The 22659-nt window shown below is 50.2% G+C and overlaps 9 protein-coding genes across 9 annotated transcripts; 5 read left to right on the top strand and 4 right to left on the bottom strand.

Annotated features, from left to right (window-relative positions):
- Positions 1 to 453: 453 nt before the first annotated feature.
- Positions 454 to 1563, bottom strand: BDP55DRAFT_555003 (uncharacterized protein; the record flags this gene model as incomplete). Its single annotated transcript, XM_060569445.1, has 1 exon — positions 454 to 1563. The coding sequence occupies one exon, from the start codon at positions 1561 to 1563 to the stop codon at positions 454 to 456; it is 1110 nt and encodes a 369-aa protein (XP_060428052.1).
- A 3882-nt stretch (positions 1564 to 5445) lies between these two features.
- On the top strand, positions 5446 to 6269 carry BDP55DRAFT_769522 (uncharacterized protein; the record flags this gene model as incomplete). The annotated part of the gene is made up of 3 exons (XM_060581060.1): positions 5446 to 5487; positions 5545 to 5948; positions 6007 to 6269. 3 exons carry the CDS (start codon positions 5446 to 5448, stop codon positions 6017 to 6019), a joined length of 459 nt encoding a protein of 152 aa, XP_060428053.1. The 3' UTR covers positions 6020 to 6269.
- Positions 6270 to 6447: 178 nt separating this feature from the next.
- BDP55DRAFT_729834 (monooxygenase) lies at positions 6448 to 8414 on the bottom strand (the record flags this gene model as incomplete). Its single annotated transcript, XM_060579624.1, has 5 exons — positions 6448 to 6483; positions 6566 to 7604; positions 7666 to 7988; positions 8053 to 8337; positions 8400 to 8414. 5 exons carry the CDS (start codon positions 8412 to 8414, stop codon positions 6448 to 6450), a joined length of 1698 nt encoding a protein of 565 aa, XP_060428054.1.
- Positions 8415 to 9182: 768 nt separating this feature from the next.
- Positions 9183 to 11338, top strand: BDP55DRAFT_612671 (fungal-specific transcription factor domain-containing protein; the record flags this gene model as incomplete). The annotated part of the gene is made up of 4 exons (XM_060571208.1): positions 9183 to 9455; positions 9538 to 9551; positions 9613 to 9753; positions 9807 to 11338. The coding sequence occupies exons 1-4, from the start codon at positions 9331 to 9333 to the stop codon at positions 11336 to 11338; spliced, it is 1812 nt and encodes a 603-aa protein (XP_060428055.1). The 5' UTR covers positions 9183 to 9330.
- Positions 11339 to 11909: 571 nt separating this feature from the next.
- BDP55DRAFT_633265 (uncharacterized protein) lies at positions 11910 to 12869 on the bottom strand (the record flags this gene model as incomplete). The annotated part of the gene is made up of 3 exons (XM_060572531.1): positions 11910 to 12488; positions 12577 to 12654; positions 12711 to 12869. The coding sequence occupies 3 exons, from the start codon at positions 12867 to 12869 to the stop codon at positions 11910 to 11912; spliced, it is 816 nt and encodes a 271-aa protein (XP_060428056.1).
- Positions 12870 to 13282: 413 nt separating this feature from the next.
- BDP55DRAFT_705018 (Glyoxalase/Bleomycin resistance protein/Dihydroxybiphenyl dioxygenase) lies at positions 13283 to 14384 on the top strand (the record flags this gene model as incomplete). The annotated part of the gene is made up of 2 exons (XM_060578019.1): positions 13283 to 13957; positions 14010 to 14384. 2 exons carry the CDS (start codon positions 13283 to 13285, stop codon positions 14187 to 14189), a joined length of 855 nt encoding a protein of 284 aa, XP_060428057.1. The 3' UTR covers positions 14190 to 14384.
- Positions 14385 to 15236: 852 nt separating this feature from the next.
- Positions 15237 to 16969, top strand: BDP55DRAFT_584798 (uncharacterized protein). The gene is made up of 6 exons (XM_060570861.1): positions 15237 to 15402; positions 15472 to 15659; positions 15728 to 15894; positions 15977 to 16292; positions 16347 to 16428; positions 16480 to 16969. The coding sequence occupies exons 1-6, from the start codon at positions 15292 to 15294 to the stop codon at positions 16921 to 16923; spliced, it is 1308 nt and encodes a 435-aa protein (XP_060428058.1). The 5' UTR covers positions 15237 to 15291; the 3' UTR covers positions 16924 to 16969.
- Positions 16970 to 17637: 668 nt separating this feature from the next.
- BDP55DRAFT_694839 (cytochrome P450) lies at positions 17638 to 19467 on the top strand (the record flags this gene model as incomplete). Its single annotated transcript, XM_060577396.1, has 6 exons — positions 17638 to 17717; positions 17751 to 17955; positions 18018 to 18258; positions 18313 to 18431; positions 18521 to 19291; positions 19357 to 19467. The coding sequence occupies 6 exons, from the start codon at positions 17638 to 17640 to the stop codon at positions 19465 to 19467; spliced, it is 1527 nt and encodes a 508-aa protein (XP_060428059.1).
- A 1553-nt stretch (positions 19468 to 21020) lies between these two features.
- Positions 21021 to 21997, bottom strand: BDP55DRAFT_554866 (5'/3'-nucleotidase sure; the record flags this gene model as incomplete). Its single annotated transcript, XM_060569432.1, has 2 exons — positions 21021 to 21745; positions 21817 to 21997. The coding sequence occupies 2 exons, from the start codon at positions 21995 to 21997 to the stop codon at positions 21021 to 21023; spliced, it is 906 nt and encodes a 301-aa protein (XP_060428060.1).
- Positions 21998 to 22659: the final 662 nt, after the last annotated feature.

Here is a 22659-nt window from a genome sequence, read left to right on the forward strand (position 1 = left end):
TCAGTAGAAGGATTAGTCGTAGGGTGATCATAAGATCAGATATATAATGACCGTCTCATGACTTATGTGGAACATCCAGGAAATCTGGTATGCGATCTCGTCAAGTGATCGCCTGTTTCTCTCAATGTTGAACGACAACCGGCTATGCCACTTTGAAATTTGGGAGGAACTAAGACGTATAGGCCACGACGGGCCATGATTAGTCACTTGACGCGTTGACGGGTGTCAGCAGCGAGCTGCTGGATTTTCTTTGAGTCACCTGCTCTCAGATGCAGGCTGGATGGTGCACCCTTGGGTTTCTTGTCCGTGTCACATTGCGTAAGGGGGACTGCAGGCGTTGCGTGGTAAGTCATGAAATCGTCAATTATAATCTGAGTCATTATCTAAAATCTGTTTACTTCTGGTATAAGCCCCTACCCCGTTAACCCCTGTTCCCAATTCATAAAGGTGTCGTTAATAGATAGATTGCGAAGGGATCTCTGCCGCCTGGTTAGGATCCTTTACGTAAGGATCGACCGGGTAGAACTCCATAATGATGTACCACTGGATCAGACTGGCAATCAAGAACCCGAGTCCGCTCATAAGAAACAATGAGGCAATTGCCACAGTCGCAGTCTTTGCGAGTAAGGTTACCACGCCGATAGCCAGGAATCCACTTGCGCCGACCAAATTCCAGAATCCGTTTTGCCAGCTAGCGTCCAGCAGCTTTGGGACATACCACTTGTCTTGGGACAAAAAGATCATGAGAAGTCCGGCAAGCACGAAGAGGCTGCCGCCAATAAGCTGAGGTGCAGAGACGAAGATGATGGAGGCGTCCGGGTGTGTGAGGTCGAGGACGCCGGGAAGAATAGCTATTGCGGCGATGGTGAAGAAAGACCCAGCGAGGAGTTGAAGGATGCCGGCGCGGAAAGCTGAGCTTGGCCAGAAGATGTTGCGGAATTCGTACCAGCTGGGCCACCAGACCCACTCTTCGCTACCGAGGAGTGCTGGCTTGTAGGCATCGGGAGCATCTTTCTTCGGGTCAAGAGTGCCTCTGTCGACGTTGAATGCAGCGAGCAGGCCCATGAAAGCACTGAGAGCAAGCAGAGAGCTGCCTAGGGTAACCGTGACCTGTACACCTGTGTCGCGGCCAGGGAAGTCGAGTTTGGGGTCGAGCAGATGAATGAGACTGAAGATGCCGTTTAAAGCAAGGCAGAGTCCGGCCCCGATGAATACCATGGTAACAAGCCATCCCATATCACGGTATGGGTAAATGGTAAGCATGGCACCTAGTCTTGAGAAGCCTTTCCGTGTTCCGCTCGAGGTTGTGGAGAAGACATCAGGATCTCGTTCCGGCTTGGCTTCCCTCTCGGCATCGCAGGCTGCCTTATACGCTGCGTAGTCGACATGGTTGAAAGTGCGTTTCCAGACAGCAGATGCGAACCTCTCATCGGCCGATCTTTCCGAAGGGGGGTATCCGATGGAGCTGAGCGAAGGGTATGGCGACGCCCAAGACTCGCGCACCTCAATGACCGTGGTAGGCGGCCTGAGGTACGAGACCCGACGAGGGTTGAAGGTGTTCATGTTGAGTTGTTGAGTGTAGTGATCGTGATCAGGGTCCCTTATCCCATGGTTGCTTGGCACGCCCTTGAATAACAGAGTCACGCTCGGGATGAGCAACAGGGCAGAAGAACGGGAGCACGATGACTCTTATTTACGCCTCGTTTTCCTTCTCCCGGAACGTCATGATCCCTCACTATCTTCTAGCTTCGACCGTGCCTTGCAGAGCCCAACCCCTCTAGCGGTCTGAGCATTGATGGTTAGCCCACGTCGTTTCAGTGCGTGCGTATTGGGGGGAAGAGACGACATACTGGGAGACATCTAAAGCTTCTGTTCTTCGTACGCCTCGAATGCAAGGGGGAGCTAAGTTCCGACTTGCTGGTGACTGCTGAGCTGGAGGGCTTCAGGCACTGATCTCGATGTCGCTCTCGGCATGCACGGGGCACAACTTTTCAGACGACGTACGTCCCCGCGTGCATCCACGACGGGCTGTACTTGCCTTTCACCTTTGGGTAAGCCGAACTTACAGCGGCCTTTCTGAGACACGCATTGCCTTGAGTCCGGTTGATAAGCTGTCGTCCAGAAGTTTAGGACAGTCATTGATGGGGGATGGCCGTCGGCGGGGATTGGCCGCGAGCGGCGAACTCTGTCCGGGGGTGAAACAAACCTTGGAGCCCCCCTTCTCTTCCTCATCTTGCCTTTGGGATGCACACTCTCTCCCACTTCCAACTTTCACTGCCTTCTTCCAAGGCCTGGTCCGTGAAGTTACGCCAGGATGAACGCAGTAGGGTCAAAGAGCACTTGCAACGAGGTCCCCGAGGACTACGACCACACTGGGCTGGTTTACACTTCTAGCATGGCGGTTGAACAGTAACAGTTTATTCCGGTTGCAATTTAGCTGCTCACTGACCAGTAGACCGCCGGCGCACACCCGCAGACCTGTTGCCGGCACTACGCCGTTTAACCTTTCGGCCGTCGCCTCGCTCCCGAAGCCCCCTGGTGAAGAGTCATTAAGATACAAGTAATACAACGTTGTTTTCCCAGATCATCAGATCCACTAGACTTGATTCCAACTTGATTAATGATTGATCTCCATCACGGGAGCTTCATGGGAGTTACAAACTGGCGCAATTTTGACTCTCACTGCCGAGACAAGCAACGGGTGAGAGCCAAACGGTGGGCAGCCCTGAAGCTGCGCGTCATCTCAAATATCCGCCCTCCTTATCCGAAGATACCGCAACTTTGACTTTACTGCTGTGCCTTTCTCGCTGTCGAAGAGCAGAAAAGGAGTCCCCTTTTCCATATCAGCAAGCTCACCACCATTCCCACCTGAGAAGGCCCAGCCGCCCTAACCAAGGGCAACCTAGTTTGTTTCCAGCTGTGAACATGTCACTCTCCAGCAAGTCATAGCTTTGCGGCTACAAGTGGAATTTCGTTTTGGTGTTCGGACATTTTCACTAGCTTCCCCTCCACACAGATCCTTGCTGCGCCTAGTCCAGGTCGGCCTACACCAACCAGCGCGCGCGCGCGCGGGCTACGCACGGCACGAACTCAGGTTTGTGCTTTGAACTACAGTTTTCCTCCCCGATTCAAGACAACAAGCGGGCGTTGAGCCAACTTCCGGGCTGGGAGGGAGGGCAAAGAAAGCAGCATTTGTGTCTGATGTTTTTCTCTTCATGCCTTCGCAATCACTGTCGGCTGCATCCGCGAGCCTCAAAGTGGCAGCCAGCCCAATCCAAGGTAAGGGAAACGGCTAGCCGGCGCCGAAAGGCTAAGCCAGTCTAAACACAGGGGCAACTCTGTCATCTCGGCTCCGGGCGATCAGCGAAGGCAAATTTCTACGAAAGATTATGAAGTCGTATTTGCAGCGAGAGGTTCGAAGACTCAGAACAAGTCAGACAGGACAGATTAGACATGGGGCCTGGTGGCACGAACAACTTTGAGTGGCTGTGTGCAGGCGTTTGCAAAGATGCTGCGAACTTGCGCTTGGAGGGTTATTTATGGAAAGCCAAGAACCAAGCGCCAAGCGCTGCCAAGTAGCGACAAGCCCCCATTCGCAATGCTTGGTGTGGTGAGGCTCTTCTGCGGTAGTGTTCACGAGATATCTGCAGCTCATACAACACGCCAAGAGCACAGCCAAGGCGGGTAGACAGCCTTGGCGGCGATGAAGAGCCACAAACGTTCAACAGATGGTGCGTGTGCTGGTCCTCGTAGACCAGGTTGAACATACCTTTCTGTTGAGACCAAAGGCACCTCAAGAAGGGTGTCGTATCCGCCCACCCGGCTCCTGTCCTGGCAGCCCTACTGATGGTGCTCTGTGAATGATTCATCTTCACAGGGATCATCGTTGGCCATGCGGAAGTTTATGGGACGGCGATAGCCTAGTCATGTTGCGATCGTTTTATTCTGCAAGCGGGTAAACGGAACGTAACATTAAACCCTGGCTCAAGGTATTCGAAGCTGAACATACAATTATCTTTCAGGGTGCATTTTAAGGATTGGAATCAAGCTCAAAAGAAGATTCGACTAGAACTTTTGAATTTTAAGATTATTGGTTAAGGCTATCACGATTTGGATTCTCGGCGATGGCCTCCCGAGAAACAAGCTGACAAAACGGTGTCCAAGACCTCCAATCAGCTCCCAAGTTGGACTTCTCGAGTTCGAATCTCTGATGAATCGGAAAGTAGAGAGAACTCAACGGCATTGACCGTTGGGCTGGTAAGGTTTTGCTTGCAAAGTCAAGTTTGTCTGTGCATGAGCAGACATCCCGATTCGGACGACTTGACAAGCGTCAGTCGAGGCCAGCCAGGTTGTGGTAGTTCAGCTTGACTCAGGTACCTATGCTTCGCTTACTTCCTTTTTGTTGGATACGATAAAATCTATCTGCCACTTGGCGAGGGAGGCTTGGCTTCAAATGTTATATTCACGTCAATTATATGTTGTAACGGGCGTGTTTGTGTTTCGCTCATACCATCAGAAACGTTTCCCCCGTGATTGTTGCGATGGGCATCACTAGAAGAACATACCATCTCTTATAGATGGAAAAGACCTACTTAGACATGATAGTCCCAGACTGGATGGTATACAGGACTACTTTGTCCGCTTGTTACGACAAGAGGTCAAACTCGGATGGCGGGTTGTGACACATACATCAGACCGCGTAGTGATCAAGTGGAAGACATCGAATCGAAGTCAGTGGAAATGGCCAAAGAAAAATGAAGACCCAGCGGCTAAACTGGAAATTGGCTTTACACTTACGGCCCGCCTGTCTCCGTAGGCAGCAAAGGAAGCTGCCGTTTGTTCATCTGAACTTCGTTTCGCCGTCTTTGTCCAAAAGGGGTAATTGTGGGGCTCTGTGAGGCTTCACCCCACCAGCAACTTCACCTTTGCGTATTTCGAGTACGATCACCAGATAAGCAATGGAGAATGGTGAAGTGATTGGATAAGGAGGGCCCAGGGCTCGATAGGCACGCGCATCATGTAGATATCACATGATTTCGTGCCGTACCTACGTGTAAAACCTCTAACTGGCGAGGTGGGAGATGAAGTCAGCCTTGGTCACCAAGACAACCACCCTCGTCTCCTACAAGGCGTGACATTTGTCTTCCGCAATCTCATACTCCTAAATGCCTCCCGTTCTTACCATCAAGAGTACCCTGAGCCTTTCCCGCGACATAGCACTCACCGCGATATAGCAAAGAGCCCCTGCCAGCTCACTGTCAACCGCGGAACACGCAGGTCTTCTTCACTCTGCACGACTCTTGTACACCACAAAATATCATACGCGACGAAGATCATTTATGGGCAGGCCCGAAAGTTATTCTGATGGCATCTAGAGAGATGGACCGCCAACCCCCTAACAACAAGCGACAACGTGAGATCACAGTTGGAGACTGCTGGCCAAAGATGCCGGGACAGTTCCCAGGAGCTCGTCCTGTCCCTCCCCTGGTATTGAAAAGCTCTGTATTTACTGAGCTGCGTAATGCTGACAACAACTCTCCCTAGGTACAGACGAGCGCTATCAAATGGCCCGATGTCCGACTGGCAGATACCTCCTCCAAGACGCCGGCATCTCCTGGTACCAACCCTGAAGTAGAGGAGTTTCGCAAGTGGTCCAGCGACATCGATGACTCCTTGACCGAAATCAATCAAAAGCTCAACTTTCTGCTTTCTGAGACTCAGGCGTTCCGCGCGATGGAGGCGCACTACAAGGGTCTTCAGGAGAGCACGCCGATAGGCACCAATCTAGGCAACTCTTGTCACCGTCTTGATCTCCATCATCAAACCATTATCGAGACCGTGCAGAAGTTGGACACCACAATGAAGCAAGTTGACGATCTGACGCGTGACTTCAGTCAATCGAAAGATGGTTCTGAGGTCACTGTGTCGTTCAGATCGTCGGGTCGCAAGTGAGTTGTTAGTAAAGTTTCTTTTGAAATCAGGCACTAACAATAGAATGGACAGTAGACAGACTCACTGACGGCGAATATTCACGCAGTATTAGAAGCAGTCTGCCCATGCATTCCCCATTTGTGGGTTCCACGAGTGTTACTTCGTGACTGGTGCTTAGCGAATTCTGCTTCATTCTTTACGGTAATGATAACACCCATTGTGCTAGGAAAATAGCGTTGCTTGGGCACCATGTTGGGAATGAATGAAGGAGCGATGCAGGGAGAAAGGAAAGAGAAAACCATTGTGATTTTGGAAAGGCATTTTCTTGATGAAGTGATACCCGGAGGAGCTCTTGCTATGTTTGCGAATGGCAAAGCGCGATTGTCCCGTGCGACTTCATGATGATAATGAGGTAGACCAAAGAACAGAATGAGGTGCTACAGAATCTTGGGAGTCTCAAGACATTCTAGCGCTGAAATGGGGCGAGAAGATCTACTCTATCGTCTACGACATTGCCTAAGGTTGATGTAAATCCATGCTGTTTGACGCCCTCTAATGCAGAAGAATATGGGTTAGTTTCCTTTGTCTGTGTCTGTGGGCGTTGGCCTGATGCAATCTCTAGCACTCCTCTCACATCTGTTCCCTTCCCGTCAAGTGGCGACCTCCAAGCTATGTGATCATCTGGACGGATAAGGAAGGCGTCTCTACCCCAGATGTTTCTTGCCTGGGCCTCTTCTGGCAAGTGAACATTCGTAAGCGGGATTTTGAGCTCAGCAGCTGCGGCTCCAAACTCTTGACTCCAAGTCCCAGCTTTTGTGAAGTCAATGATCGAGAACTCTGCTCCAAACAGGTCGAAAATACTGGTGTCCCCGTCCTTGAGGTAGACATGAGGAGCACGAACACCGGGCCAAGAAGATGGCACAAAGGTTCGCGAATTCCACGAAGGTTCCTGTTCCACTTCTCCAGCCTCATTCTGGAGAATTACGGGTGATCCGTTATATCGATAACCCATTTCGATTCCGTGGTCCTTATTCTCGCCTTGGTGGGCCTCGGTGTATGTTTTGATGCGATGAAACAGACGTTTACGCTTTTCCTTCTTGGAGAGGATATCTGCTCCTTCATCGTTTACCCACTTGACGTATGTCTGGTGAACCTGAAAATGTTGACCAGAACGTTCGATGTTGCGGATGGCAACCGGTTTCCGTTCAAATTCGTAAGAGTGGAACAGCTCTTCGCCTCCCCAACCATTGAGAACGGCCGATAGCTTCCAGCCTAAATCAAAGACGTCGCCGACAGCCGTATTCATGCCGTATCCTCCAGTGGGAATGTTTTGATGAGCTGCGTCTCCAGCTAAGAAAACTTTGAAGCTCTCCGACGCAAAACGCTCTGCGACGGCAATATTTGGGCGCCACGAGCTGCACACGAGGATTTCGTCGACCTTGATAGGATAAGGGGCCAAAGACCCGCCTAGACCTCGGTATATAGACTCTGTTGGATCAAGGGATTTCCAATCCGTGTCAATAGATATGGGAATATGGATGGTCCAAGTGTCGATTTCGTCTTGAGATATTATGACGCTGCCGCTGGTGAAAAAGATGTGCCAGAATTGACCTTGCTTATGCAATGCCGTAAGATCTCGTGATTTGAAGTGGATGAGATACATCGCAGAAGGGCTGAAAAATGCCTCGTCAGACACTCACAGTTGCCAGCAATTTGAAAATCATGCTAACTCACACGGGACCACCAATCACCTTAATATTGAGTTGTCGACGGACGCTACTGCCAGCGCCATCACAGCCGACCAGATACTGGCTGGACACTAGGTGTCGCTCTCCAGTGACGGTGTCGACGAGTTCCGACTTTACACCGTCGGGAGTTTCCACACAACTTTCGAATTTGAGGCCGAAGTGATCCTCAATTAGCTCTTCAGACTGTAAGCGACACTTTAGCCACGCTTCAAAGATGGCCTGGCTGCAGCGCTGATATGGCTCTCTGGGCATGGTTCCATCATTGCAAGTGTGCATCCGTTGTCGCCATTCGTCCGGTGAAGGAAGATTCTACCATCTCGTTAGCACATGAAATTCCTGGCCAGGAAATATATCCGGAAAGATAATGGCATACCCATTTGTGAATGAGCTCCCCGTTTTCTGAGAGGCCCGTGCTGAACAGGACATCGAAAGAATAGTGCTGCGGGACACCTTGAGCCCGCAGGTCATCAGCAATCCCGAGTCTCCTCAGTAGCTCCATGCTTCGACAATTAGTGATATCCATCTTTGGCCATTTGGTTGTATCTAGGTTTCGTTCAGCTAGTAAGCTTCGAATACCATTCTTTGCCAGTTGCAGTGCTAGAAGCAACCCAGCAGGGCCAGCGCCCACAACCAGAACCGGCACATCGTGCTCAGTTGCCTGCGGAGTCATCAGTAATAAACACTTTGAAATAGGCAACTGCGCAGCAGAACTTGACATACAATCTCTGAACTCATCGCAAACCTTTTCAAACCAAGCTGTGTTAAACCAGCAAATTTACGATCGATATCACGTTTTTCGGACTGGTGGCTATGTTTTCGTGAGATAACACAATACGTTTAATATTTTGGTTTCGGGCTTTTTGTACATGATTATCTCCATGAGGTGAGAATATTGTCACGCACAACGGCCGCGCCGGCGTCCACGGCCGAAAGCTTCGCCCGGCAGTATCTTGGTATTTTTCTTGGCCGTACGTGCCTAGCTAATGTGACCACCTAGGACGGCATCTCGGAATGCCGTGGTTGACCGTCCCCACATGGGCATTGACCTCAAATAGCCATCTCGGCGGTTCACATCTCCAATTCGGCAAAGTTTAAAGTTTAGCTGTGTTGAAGCGTCGTTATCTCAGCATACTTACGGATGTTGGCATTCGAACCGGAAGCCACATGCTACCAGTATCTTGTCACGTTGCGGTGTGACATGTAGGCTTGCAACTGCTGAAAGAATGACAAGAGAAGACTAGAGCTTCGCTGATGGCTCGGCTAGGATTTATAAATTTACTCGACACTGTAGTTCGAAGATAAATTCATGTAGAAGATTGGCCTTAGTTACCCCATGAGGAATGCGTTGCCGATCATGTTCCCCCTGCGGCACTGAAGCGGCCTGTGCCCCAGCCCCCGCATGCCACCCCGTGAACCCGGAACGGTCCCTCGCTTGGAATCTGGGGTAACCAGCGGGGCATAACTGCAAGCCGCTTGATCTTTCCCTCATACATCGACATGTTCATTAACACCATCTGAGCACAGTGTACATACAAGCAACATTGTCCAGACTATCACGATTCCCGAGGTCAATTCTGTCCGGATCGCCCGCGACTTGCAACCCCATAGTTACGAACGCCTTCCTCAACATCGTTAGACAGGCTTAATACAGATGGAGGTCGAAGCAAGTACCGCCGGCATTGGGACGACGATAGAAGCCCGTATCTCAAAAGACAGTCATATTCTTGCAACTGCCTCCCCAGAGAGGGGATTCCGCGCCTGTATCGAGTGCCGACGGTGAGTTGCCGCCCGAAGACCAAGAGTCGACATCACTGTCTGCTCTTTTCTTCATGGCCGATACTGACTTCTTTCCGCGTAGCAAGAAAACAAGATGTATGGAAGGACCACCTGATTGTTGTAATTTCTTGAGATGTCACTGACCACAAAGCTGCAGGCGACATGCGACAACCCATTTGCGGTCTTTGTCGTAGAACAGGAGGGTCCTGTACATTTCCGACAAAGAGGAAAGCCCCTGAATTTAGGAAGCGACCGGCGAAAGAGAAGGAAGCAAACGTGATAGATCCCCAAAGGCTTGGTTAGACCTAGTCTCACATGCATCAATTGTTATCTGTACTAATTCTCTGCTAGAACATCTTGTCAGCCTCCTTGAATCCAGACTTGACGAGACCCCAAAGAGCCAAAGCTCCACCGGCGAATCTCCAGGAAGAGACCAAGGCAGTGTTCAATCCAGTGCTACGAGTCCCAGTTACTCCGGATCGATCGGAACTTGTCGAGAAGATGCGGAGCAACACGTCGTCGTGGTTTCAAGCTCTAATTCCGCCAACTTACTCGGTCATTATCTTCAACCCGATTCTCGTCAAAATGTCGAATTCGAAACGGCCAGCAGCAATGGAAGCACAGAAAAGACTGCGAGCTGGACCGAGATACCTGAAGAGTTGGTCACAGAGCTCGTCAATTTGTACTTCGACAAGATCCAAGCATGGTTACCACTACTTCATCGGCCAAACTTCTTCACTAAATACGTGGTCGATTGCACTTTCCAAATGGATAGGCTACTGGTGGTTTCGCTAGAAGAGGGCTTGCTGTTACATGGCATGTTTGCCCTTGCCGCCCGACACTCGAATCATGAGTACTTGAAGGGATTGCCATCGCCAAATCGTGGACAAAGTTTCGCTGAGCGGGCAATTGAATACTACGCCAAACTACGATCGTCCGATGGCGAAACAACTTTGGAATACTTACAGGGGTGTATCTTGTTGGCCTTTTACCTCTACACCTCCGGCCCAAGTCATCAAGCATGGATCCTCACCGGGGTATGCGTCCGCTTAGCTTACGACCTGGATCTGTGCTGTGTGGACGAGGAAGACGACGACATGGAGATGGCGGCTGCGGAGTGGTCAGCAGATGAAGAGCGCAGGAGAGCATTTTGGCTTGTATGGGAGATTGATACCTTTGCTTCAATCCTGTCAATGAGGCCGCGAGGACTCAACAGCCAAAGAATCGTCGTGCGTCTCCCGGTCAGCGATGAAGCGTGGTTCTCCAACCGTCCATGCGAGTCACCTGTCGTTCCTCTGGATCCAACACAGGCTTGGAAAGTCTTGCTCGACTCCCCGAACAAGGAAGAACGAGCATGGTTCCTCCTGGCCAACTATATAATGGCTCTAGCATACGAGACAGCCTCAGGCCGGCAGAAGTCTCAGCGAGACCATAGCGAGCTCACAAGTTCGATGACTTATTTCTGTCTTGCGGTGTCTCAACGACATGGATTGGAAACCAACCCACCTGCTTTCGCTGCCGGGAGTTTTGCAAAGGCCAACTGGATTATTGGCATGCACCTTATGCTGACGAACACTCGAGCGTGTCTGTCCGCTCTGGCAGCAACACCGTTTTCAAATGTCGAGACATTCGAAGACGATTATTCGAGGATCTTCAATCGTTGGCACCCCGAATACATCGCCCTCAGTCACCCCTTTTTTGCCGGAACACTTCTCTCTGCCCGCACTTACCCCTCTTTATCCTCATCACGGCCAATGAGCATATCATGTAACCAAGAGCTTTCAGCCTTGATCCTGTCCCACTTTGCTACTTTCTGGAAGCTGGGTTCTGTGCTACTAGGTAAGTACATCCCTTTCCATACCGAGCCCATTCACCAGGTCTAATAATACCAATTCACGCAGGCCTGATAAACTCCAAGTCAAAGAACGATGAGTCATTCCTTGGGAACCAATGCGCGATACGGAAATACTGCAAGATCTACTTCTCTCACCCGAAACTGCGCAATGCACCACTCGAAGCCACGAACAAAACTCGATCAAAGATGCATCACCCCAGCATCGGATCTGTCCATAAAGGAATGTTTGAGCCAGAAGATAACTGTCAGTCTCCAGAGGAGTTATTTGACATTGGATTTGAACTGAATGAGGGTGCCGATAAGGCACCACAGCTTCCAGCAAACACGTTTGAAGGATTATACAACTGGTGTTCTCCCATGCAGATGGAATATCTAGTATGCGGTGATAGCCATGGGTTCAACTGTTTTGAGCCCAACCATTGACTTAAGCGACTTCGCTATAGGTTTCTCTCTTACCATTCGATCAGGTATCCTGGAGAGTTTCAATCGTTAGAATATGCATATCAACTTTATTCGGCTGTTCTAGTAATGGAAACCTCACACTGTCATGGTGCTGCGGCACTCTAGACATTTCTCAGACCTACCATGCTTGTTGAACACTAAAATACAACCCGATTTGTGACTCGGCCAAGTCCAGAGACTTCCACTTCAACCAAGTCACCGTCCTTGAGGAAAATGCCTCGAAAATATCCGACCCCAGAGGGCGTACCAGTCATAATTACCGTTCCTTTCCGCAAAGTCGTTCCTCGAGAGAGATGGGAAACGATTTGGGCGACTGACCAGATCATATCACTGGTATCCGTCTCTTGTACAACCTCGCCGTTGACGATTGTCTTGAGATGAAGCTTTTGGGGATCCGGCACCAACTCAGTTGACCAGATGGCGGGACCAATAGGTGCGAAACCATCGAAAGATTTCGCGTAACAGAATTGCCCACCAGAAGCCTCTGGTAGTTGAAAATTCCTTGCAGACACGTCGTTCCCAGCTGTGTATCCCAACACGTAACTGAGAGCCTGATTCTCTGGGACATCTTTGGCATCACGTCCAATTACGACCACGAGCTCTCCCTCATAGTCAAGTTGGACCTGGGCATCAGGATGTACCTTGACATCATCCAATGGCCCTGCCAAAGCATCGCTAGGTTTCGTGAAAATTACGGGAAAGGTCGGTACTTTCAGCTACAAAGTGGATTTATACGTAAGTAAAGAATGCTCAGTTTGGGGGAAACCCGGCGTTATGGGGGCAGGACTTGAGTATTGAACAGACCTTTGCTTCCTCTGCATGTTGCTTGTAATTGAGTCCTACACAGATGATGATAGGACAGGTCTCCAGAGGGCACAAAAGCTGTGCATTCGTCGTAAGCAAAAGCTAAATCTGGTAGAGCGCATGAAGTAATGTACCTTTGGAGTTTTGATCTTGCGACCAGTGTATTTCAGACCTTGCCATGGGTTACCACTGAGCTCCAAGACATCGGAGCCTTTTCCGTCACTAGAGTCGATGAGATCACCATAGTGACTTATACCATCTTCCTCAAAACGAATTAGTCGGCTGAAAGACATAGTCGAAAGTGTGTCGCCGGAGTCAACAGAGTGAGCAATTGGAAGAAGAATCCCTGGTCCGTAGCAATCCAATCGCCGTCGGCAATCAAGTCAAGAATTGAACGAAAGTTTTCTCATCGCGGAGTCCGTAGACTACGAAGAAATTGCCGTCAAATAGAGTTGGATTCTTGGCACTGAGAGTCCGCTTCTTCCGAGAGACGCGGGTAAAAAGGCGGCATTCACGGCAAACCCGATCTAGACCGCGTTGCTGTTAACGATGGATAAATGCGCGAAGTTTTGTTGGCACATAGAGTGTATGGATTCAATAATACGAATAGCCTTTCTGATGAACCAAAGAGTCTACCCCTCACCTAATTTGATGTCGGCAAGCCTTTTTCAACTCGAGATAATACTAAACACGATTCACATTCAGAATGGCTCCATCACCCAAGAAAATCAACGTCGCTCGCCTGGCCTCGGTGCTGTATCAGCACGTTGACGTCGAAAAAGCAGCCCAGTTTCTCGGAGACTTTGGCCTTCAAGAGGTGGCTCGGCAGGATGGGCGCATCTATTTCGCCGGGTTCGGTATTGACCCCTACGTCTATGCAGCTGAAAAGTCTCCCGGCTCACGCCGCGCCTTTATTGGTGCAACTTGGGTTGTCGAGGCTGAGAGCGACCTAGAGATCGCTGCGAAGCATCCTGACGCTACAGGGATTCAGAACGAGAAGGGTCCCGGTGGCGGTAAAAGGGTGGACATCGTTGACCCAAATGGGTTTTTCGTGGGCTTCATTCACGGCCAGGCCTCAAGAAACAATGTTGACGACGTAGAGAAGAGCCGGATCGCTGACAATGAGAGCCCCTCCACCAACCTTATTGACGAAAAACCAAGAAAAGGTCGTTTCAGGCGTTTCAACTACGGGCCTAGTCCAATTCATAAGTTAGGGCACTACGGGTTCATGGTCCCCAAAGACAGTTACGAAAAGACGCTGAAATGGTACACTGGCCTCATGAACCTGGTGCCTACCGATGCGGTCTTCGACCCTCAGACGAACAAGGACACGACTTGCTTCATGCACATCGATAAAGGCATCACTTTCACAGACCATCATGTGAGTAGCACTTCCGTGGAATCGCAATGACATCTATTGATCCCGAACACAGAGCTTCTTCCTCGGCGCCCATCCGTTCAGCCAGACTCCGTTTGTTCACCACGCTAGCTTTGAGGTCAATGATATGGACACCCAGGCCCTCGGCCATGAGTGGCTTCTGAAGAATGGTTACACCAACTGTTGGGGAATAGGACGACATGTCCTGGGCAGTCAACTCTTTGACTACTGGTAAGCATGGGCGCATCTCCTAGGATTCCAAAGAGCATGGGCCGAATAGTCTATTAACCTGATATTTTCCCCACAGGTTTGATAGCTCTGGAAACATTCTTGAACATTATTGCGACGGTGATCTGGTCAATGAGGATACTGAAGCTACGCGTTCTCCCGAAGCACCAGACGCCCTCCATGTTTGGGGTCCAAACGTTCCTCTCGGCTTTGTAACTGGCAGGATTGAGGATGCAGGGAAGCCGGTCATGCCACCAGCGGCTTAAAGCACCGGCTGACATAGTGGGCATGCAGTAAGCTTATGAAAAGAGGGTACTCACCTAATGCCGTAGTGCAAGACGCCACATGCAGTCATATGTAGGTAGTCATAGTTGAGCATAAACCCAGGTGTTTGCCAAGGCTCGTTGTAAATTCTATCTAACATAAATCCTAATTTTCACGACTTCTCAGCGGAGTTTGGAAGCCTAAGCCTGTGTCCCTGTGACGGTTGCCTTTGACAGCGTAGACCCATCATTCAGTCGGAGGTCGCAGGAAGAGAATGCAGATGCTTTACAGCATGCAGAGATGATGCATTGGCATGGTTCTACAGGTACAAGCTTGGTATCTACCTCCATAGTGTAATAGATACTGCAATTATGTGACACATTGATATGTAATGCGGTGTCGTTTTTCTTAGACCCCTTCAGAGGGATACAGGCGCAAACGTTCCAAAAACCGTGGCCACGCATGTTTGTTTGCAGCTTTGCTTGACGATTCAACGCAATTTTTGTAAACTTGCAGGAATGAATGTCTTTGAATGCGAAAGATAGTCACAGGGTCACCGACAGTCGTATCACCGTTGAATACCGCATCGGCAAAGCTCGGTCAATGCCGGCAAACTCATCGTTCCGAGCTCTTTTTGACATCGGTCAGCATTCCCCCATTCGGCAAGCCAATTCCATCAGCTTTACGTGTCACTGTGCTAATAGTTTGGTTCTCACAGAGCAGTCTCGTATATGAGTGATGACATGGAAGATGGCACCTATTCATTCCTCCGCACATTCCGGTTACCATCCCGACTGAATCTTCCTACCTGAACACTACCCCACCACGAATTTGCTGCAACTAATATGAAGGTGATTATTATTGGTGCTGGAATTGGTGGCCTGGCGTGCGCCATTTCGTGTCGTCGCGAAGGCCTCGAAGTCGTGGTACTTGAACAAGCTCCCGCTCTGCAACCTGTAAGTGCCACCTCAACTCACCACGAAGTTGGAGACTTGAAGGCTCGCCTAATAACATGGGTTTGGCAGGTCGGCGCTGGAATACAGATACCCCCCAACGCTGCCCGGGTCCTTCGCAAGCTTGGCCTTCTCCCGCAACTAATAGACAAGGCTACCTTGATCGATTCAATTGATTACCTTCGATACAAAGATGGTGAAGTTTTGTACCAGATACAAGGCGGTGAGAAATTCAAGCAGGTTTACGGTGATACTTGGATGTCAGTTATCGCAACCACCCACAGCGTTCAAACTTGGAGTTTCATTGATGAAGCTGACATTATAATAGGGTGATTGCTCGACCAGACTACCACGATGTGTTATGGAACGCTGCCAAGGAGGCTGGCGTAGAGTTGCGACTAGGTGCGGAGGCTGCTGAGATTGATTTTGAGGTCCCTAGCGTCCATCTAGCGACTGGCGAAATCGTGAAGGGCGACGTTATCGTCGGTGCTGACGGTCAGTTGTGCCCACATTCCCCGTTACCTTTCCTTGACCTTTATCCAGCCTAGTGAAAATGTCCTGGCTGACTATTTTGGAGGTCTCTGGTCGAGATCAAGGGACCAGATTCTTGGCCGACCCTCGCCTCCCTCCGAGACAGGAGATCTCGCATATCGAGCCACATTGACCCTTCAGCAGATGAAGGATCTGAGAGACCCTCAAATAGATGACTTGATCAAGCACAAGACTGTCAAATGCTGGATGGGTCCCAACAAGCATTGCGTTCTTTATCCCATTAGCGGCGGCCAAGTGTTTAACCTCGTTATTATCTGTCCAGACGATATCCCTAAACGTGTGCGACAGGCGCCTGGGGATGTGGAAGAAATGAGGGGGCTGTTTTTGGGTTGGGATGGAAGGTAAGAGTCGTATTCATTGAGATTCCGGTGGCATTGTTGACCAGGATGGCGAAGATTGACAAAAATGCTGTCATCCGTTACGTCCGTTTTGAAATGGAAGCTTTGTCACCACGAAGAACTGAGATCTTGGCGGAAGGCAAGCACTCCCCTAACTGAGTGTTTGTGGCTCATGGCTAACTTCAAACAGGGCTCTATAGCTTTGCTTGGCGATGCATGCCATCCAACACTGCCGTATCAAGCACAGGGCGCTGCAATGGCGGTAGAAGACGGCGCTGTTCTGGGGATATTGCTTGGGCAGTTGGTCACCTCAGGTCTATACGACAAATCCAAAGACTCTATCTTGGACCTGCTGGAGATCTACGAGAATCTAAGAAAGTCTAGGACTACCATCAATGTCCAAGGGGCGAGATCAAATCAGCAAGCCTACCACCTGCCGGACGGTCCCCTCCAGGAATCTAGGGACGCTTGGCTTAGATCTGGCCCACAAGACACTTCACCTGATGGCTTTACTTTTGCGGATACAGCCTACCTCAGAGTCATTTTGGGGTTTGATGCCTTGGGGGAAAGTATTGACGCGTTCAAGAAGTGGGAGGCTGGTCATGCGCAAGTTTTGCCGCGGCACAATCTGTAGTAATGTTATTCATCAATTTCAAAGAAGAGCCAAAGGGCCGGCCTCCTAGATCTCATCTCCTGAAAGCTTCGATAAATGATGTCATGAAAAGGTGAACAGTGACTGACGCATGGAGATGATCCCATGCAATCTTACTGTGATTCCAATAAAGGCAGGACAGAGACACTAGGAAGGTGACCAGATGCATCAGCTACATTTACAGATGGATTTCTGAGGCCGAGATTCAGAACGCTACTTCTAGAGATTGGAAGCACTAACTATTATCTGAACGCTTCAAAAACAGGCGTCGCAAATAGCAAGATAGATCTTTCATTTCAGGACAAGCTCGCAGTGTGGAAGTCACCATTTGAAGGCGACCGAGTGCGCGCGGTCAAAATAGGAATACCGTCTCGGTGTCTGACGGACAACTCGTGCCTATCATGGCCAATTTTAAGTTTGAGCTTGACCTTCGCACGCGGAACGCTCAAGTCCCAGGCTCCGGACTTCGCCGTACCCACATGCTCCCAAGAATAAATATAGTGGCTTCATAGATGAACATTCGACAGAAGAAAACACGCTTTCGAATAGGGAGCGGCCACCGTCAGTCAGTGTTCATACAGTGAGGTTCGAATCAAGTACAATTTGGTAGTGATCAACCAGTGCGGAGTCTTTCATCTTTCAGACTAAACATCAACGTAATTTCGGACTCATCAACTTAACCATTGCATCTCGAGCATGAATCTTCCTAATTTGATCACAGAGACTGGTCTCTTCTGTCAAGCGTTCTTCGGCTTGACCGCTACTTTCTGTATCTTGTTCTTTTGGGTCTACCTTCGAAGTGGAAGTAGGCTATCCGCTATACCAGGGCCCTTTCTTGCCAAATTCACCAACGCGTGGAGGCTGGTCGATGTAGCCAAGGGACGAGCCCATGAGACGCACTGGGCATTACATACAAGACATGGGCAGTATGTGCGCCTTGGCCCCACCGTTGTCAGCGTGCAGAACTTGGAAGTACTCAAGACTGTTTACAGTATCAAGAAAAGTTACAGAAAGGTAAGCGTGAATGAGTGTTATGCTATACATATATCGTGCACCACTCACTAATCATATTGCAGAGTGCCTACTATCGAGTCGCACAGCAGATGGCGGAGGGAAGACTAGCGCCTACATTGTTTTCGACAATGGATGAAGAACATCACTCTTCTATCAAACGACCAGTCTCTGCCACCTATGCAATGAGTAATGTGCTAGCATTTGAGAAAGGTGTTGACGACACCATCAAAACGCTGCTCGGTAGGCTGGATAAATTCGCCTCGGCCCAGCAAGTCTGCGATATTGGGAAATGGCTGCAATTTTGTGTGTTTTCGTGTTGAGCCAGTCGGACGGATGAACATGCTGACTGGAAGACAGACGCATTTGACGTCATTGGGAAGGTCACGTTTGGAAAGCCCTTGGGCTTTCTAAGTGAAGCAAGAGATGTGGATTACATTATGGAATCCCTCATTAAAGCTCAGAACTACGTTGCTGTGGTTTGTATCCCTTAATTGTTCCCCAGAACTGCCATTTAACTCTTGAAAAAGGTCAAGAACCATGCTAAGTATGAAATCATTTACTTCAGATTGGCCAAATCCCTTGTCTCGATTACTTGCTTCTCAAAAACCCTCTGACGAGGTTCTTCGGAGGCGGCACAGGAGCAATCGCCAGCTTTGCAATAAAGTGCCTCCAAGAGCGACTCGCCAAGGATCCCACTCATGACGAAGTCATGACCGACGACTTTCTCCGCCGCTTCTTAGCTGCTAAACAAAAACATCCTGCTATCGTCACCGACCGTCAGGTATTTCAGTACACATTGAGCAACGTCACGGCAGGCTCAGATACTACCGCCATCGCGCTTCGATCAATCCTGTACTTTTTACTGAAGAATCCTCATTGCATGGCCCTCCTTCAGAAAGAACTGCTCAACGCCCGGAGGAGGGGAAATCTATCTCTGCCGGTCAAATGGAAAGAGAGCCAGCTGTTGCCATATCTCAGTGCGGTGGTCAAGGAGGCCTTCCGCCTCCACCCGCCTGTGGGATTACTGCTGGAACGCGTTGTTCCAGAGGAAGGTCTTCAGTTACCGGACGGTCCTTTTCTTCCGCCCGGAACGACTGTCGGCGTTAATGCATGGGTTGTGCACCGCCATCCGGTATTCGGCGAGAACCTAGAATCGTTTGACCCCGAAAGGTGGCTCCAGAGATTTGAGGAGTCTGCGGAAGACTTTAACACCAGAAGATCTCTTATGCTCAGTGCGTCTCTCACTTTCGGTGCTGGAACTCGGACTTGCATTGGTAAAAGTATCAGTCTGCTTGAGATCTACAAGACTATCCCAACACTTCTTCTCACGTATGAGGTACGTCAACACATGGCTGATTCATTACTGCTCACACAGATACCAATATTGATAGTGAGATTTAGTTCGCGTTGAACAAAAATACAAGAAATTGGGAGACCTGGAATTCTTTTTTTGTTAGGCAATCGAACGTCATGGTTAAGTTGAGGAAGCTTCATGAAGAATATATTGAGTAGATCAAAGCGAAGATACAGAGGTGCCTCAATCGTAAATAATACGTGGAGACATCTAGCTTAGGTGGCAAAGTCTCCTAAAACACAGTCTGCCCAGCTAAATTTGTCTCGAGAACCAAATTGACGCCCCTGCCACGGGTATAAGAAAGCTTCCAACCTTGAGCGCAGTCTTCTTCCACGATGCTATCATGTCTTTCATCACCATGGCCTGGAACTCTGCTGCGTCGTTGACTCTGGGGTAAGGTATTGAGAGATCTTGTCACCATAGAAGGGGCAAAGCTTATCCCATTCAAGTCCTTCTTCGAGTCTAATCGTCAGTAGCTTGTCCTCTGGAATGAGTTCCTTGACCTTCCTATTGATGTGGATGTAGTCAGTAAAGTGTCCGCAAAACGCGCCAGCCTTCTCGCACTCAGGGTCTCTCATAGATGATAGACTTTGACAGCCTCACGCTGAGCATTTTCCTTGTCGGGCCCCAGAAAACCTCCGTACAGAACGTACATGAAAGGTGACGGTAGGTAAGCACCCAGTCCTTGTCGACATTCAACCCGGTTCTATACCTCTTAAACCAAATCAGTCAGTTCCCAAGCAATGTTCCGCGACGAAAAGTATTACAATAGAGAGCACGAGTCAAAAGCCGGGTGCTAATATGATTTAATTAAGTTATCTTTCTAACAAGCAGTACTATAAGGGTGACGCCAATGAACCTGAAAGGTGAATCGTTTATTTGCTAAGGGCGAGTTGCCCTGTCTCGAGCATCATTTCTATTGAATGCCAGAGCCAAAAAGCGACATGTCTCTCACAGGCCTTGAATTTGAGTAGAGACGGGAAACGGGGGTTATTAAGTTCTATTATGGAACACATGCTCAGGGCCAGCCGGCTTCTTGCGGTGGCCATGGTGGCCGGGGAGAGAAGACTATTTAAATAAGCCATTAGTTGCATCGAAGTTGAAGAGCACCAGGGCATAGATGAGTGACGAAACCCAGTCAGAACGGTACCACAAGGGCTTATACCCGAGGCTTAGCCGTGAAAACTGTCAAGGCTAGCGAATACTAGGTTCTTAATGATATTCAACACATTCCTATACCTTATCTGACCATTTTGGGCGGACTTCACGTAGTATTCCGCCGAGAATACTACGAGAATAGGAAATGATGATGAGCGGTAGGTTGTGCGGTTGAACTAAGTGCGTGTGTCCAGTATTGCTATCATAATTGGTTATTTACAGTAGCAATTACGCTCACAGCAATAGAGGTATCTCACTGTGTAAGTTTGCTGTTGGGCTCGCCCTCGCGATTTTGGGTGTTTGTGATAGAGCCTACGTCTCATCCCGTAAAAAGCTCTTTATGTAGGATGCGGCGACCAGCCCTGCACCAGTACATCCATGTACTTTCACGCAAACGCGACCGAGTCTACCCGAAACTTCTCCGCGAGAAGCAAGTCGACCCTTTCAACAACCGCTCACAGCTCGAAGCACTCGCATGAATAAGTTATCCCTGCGTCGTTTACAACCCGCCATACATCGACACAACATCTCGTCAACCGCCTTCTTTACAGCTTCAAGGCAAGCAAGACAAGAATCCTGACAACCGATCCAGCACGGGCTGTTGCTTCTCCTTGGACGCCGTCGTCTTATCATTTGAATCACCAACGCTGACTGAAATGTAGCATCCCGCCGTGCCGACGACCGTGTTCTCCTCGGGCAACCTGGCGTCGTCGCCGCACGTGCTCACGTCCGGACCCGACAGCAGACCCGGGTTGATCCGACTTAGAACCCACTTGAACTGGTCCGGGTCGTTGCACTCCGTGTCGCTAACTTTGGGGAAATTGACATTCAACCATGTCTTCTCCGGTAAGTACGGAGCGCCCCCGCTAACAATTTCATCCACCAGCCGCGTCGCGAGCTCGGCATAGACTGTACTGCGCGCAGGCACAGGTAGCGTGTTCCACGCGAGAGTACCATCCGAGGAGCCGGAGAAGGCGATAGCGGGGATACCCTTTGTTCCCGAGGCGTAGACAGCGGTACCGACAGTGCCTGAGAAAGGGACCTGGAGCCAGAGGTTGGAGCCGACATTGGGGCCAGAGACTGCGAGTTCCACGGCGGCACCGTTGAATTGCTCTGGAGCAAACTGCTCGATACCGTAACGCATAGAGGTTACCGGGTACGAGTTGACCCAGCGGAGGTCCTTCCGGGTCTCATTGAAGCCTACCGGTCCGCTGTTGGCTGCGCAGCTGTTGTATTGGCAAGCGCTAGTGCGCGGGCTCGGCTCAACGTCGAGGGAACCTATGATGGATCTAGTGTCAGTGGATGTATTCTTCTTGAATGAACCTTGAAATGAGATTGGCTTTACATACTGGAGCCGGACTTATTCTCAGCAGGTGCCGAGAGGAGGACTTCGTGACCCGAGGCTCTCAGCGCATCGTTAAAGGAGCGAACATAAAGCTCTGCCCAACCATCATCATTGGACTGGACGATCCGCACGCTCTGGACGGCGAGAGCCTGTGCAAGCAACACAAAGGTGGTGTCAGCGCGCATGGTGATATGAGATGGGTGCACGCTGTGGCACGTGGTCCGAGTCCGGGGATGAGACGGAGGTACGGAGTGGATGGGAGAGCGGGCGGCTTGCGGCGGAAGTCTTGAGGGTGCGGAATGAAGGACGGTATTTCTCGCGATGTGTGTGGCAATCGTCAACCTTAAGTAAAGAAGCAAATCAATACCCCAAGGCCTACCCCTGGGCCGCTCAGGAACGTCTTGTACGAACCACCTCTGACACGTGCCACTGGATCGCAGACGAAGAGGGGGAGGGAGGCCTTTCAGGCTTCAGCCCTCCGTCTACCCCGGTTGCGATGTGAAGCTGGCCGACGGGAGCTGCAGGCGGCGAAATGATCATCGACCGCAATATCACCCTAACCCCCGCACACCAATGGCTGTCAGATGCGCCGATGCCCCCCTGGATCAGTGAAACCTGCCCTAAAGAGGCAAAGGGCCAACCGAGACAACCGAAGCTTGTTTACCATCGCCCCAGCAGAGCTGCAGTCGTCAATCGCCCCTCCTTATTGTAGGCCCATTCGACCATCCAGAAAGCCAGGAGACCTGTCGAACTGCTTAAGCTCGAACACGTGGGCCTCTTGGCCGTTAATTTTTGACATTGCGCCGGCGACCGGTGCCGCAAAAGGGAGGCAGTGCCGATGGAGAAT

This window comes from Colletotrichum godetiae (assembly GCF_030913485.1).
Source record: "Colletotrichum godetiae strain CBS 193.32 chromosome Unknown BDP55scaffold_27, whole genome shotgun sequence".
Lineage (NCBI taxonomy): Eukaryota > Fungi > Ascomycota > Sordariomycetes > Glomerellales > Glomerellaceae > Colletotrichum > Colletotrichum godetiae.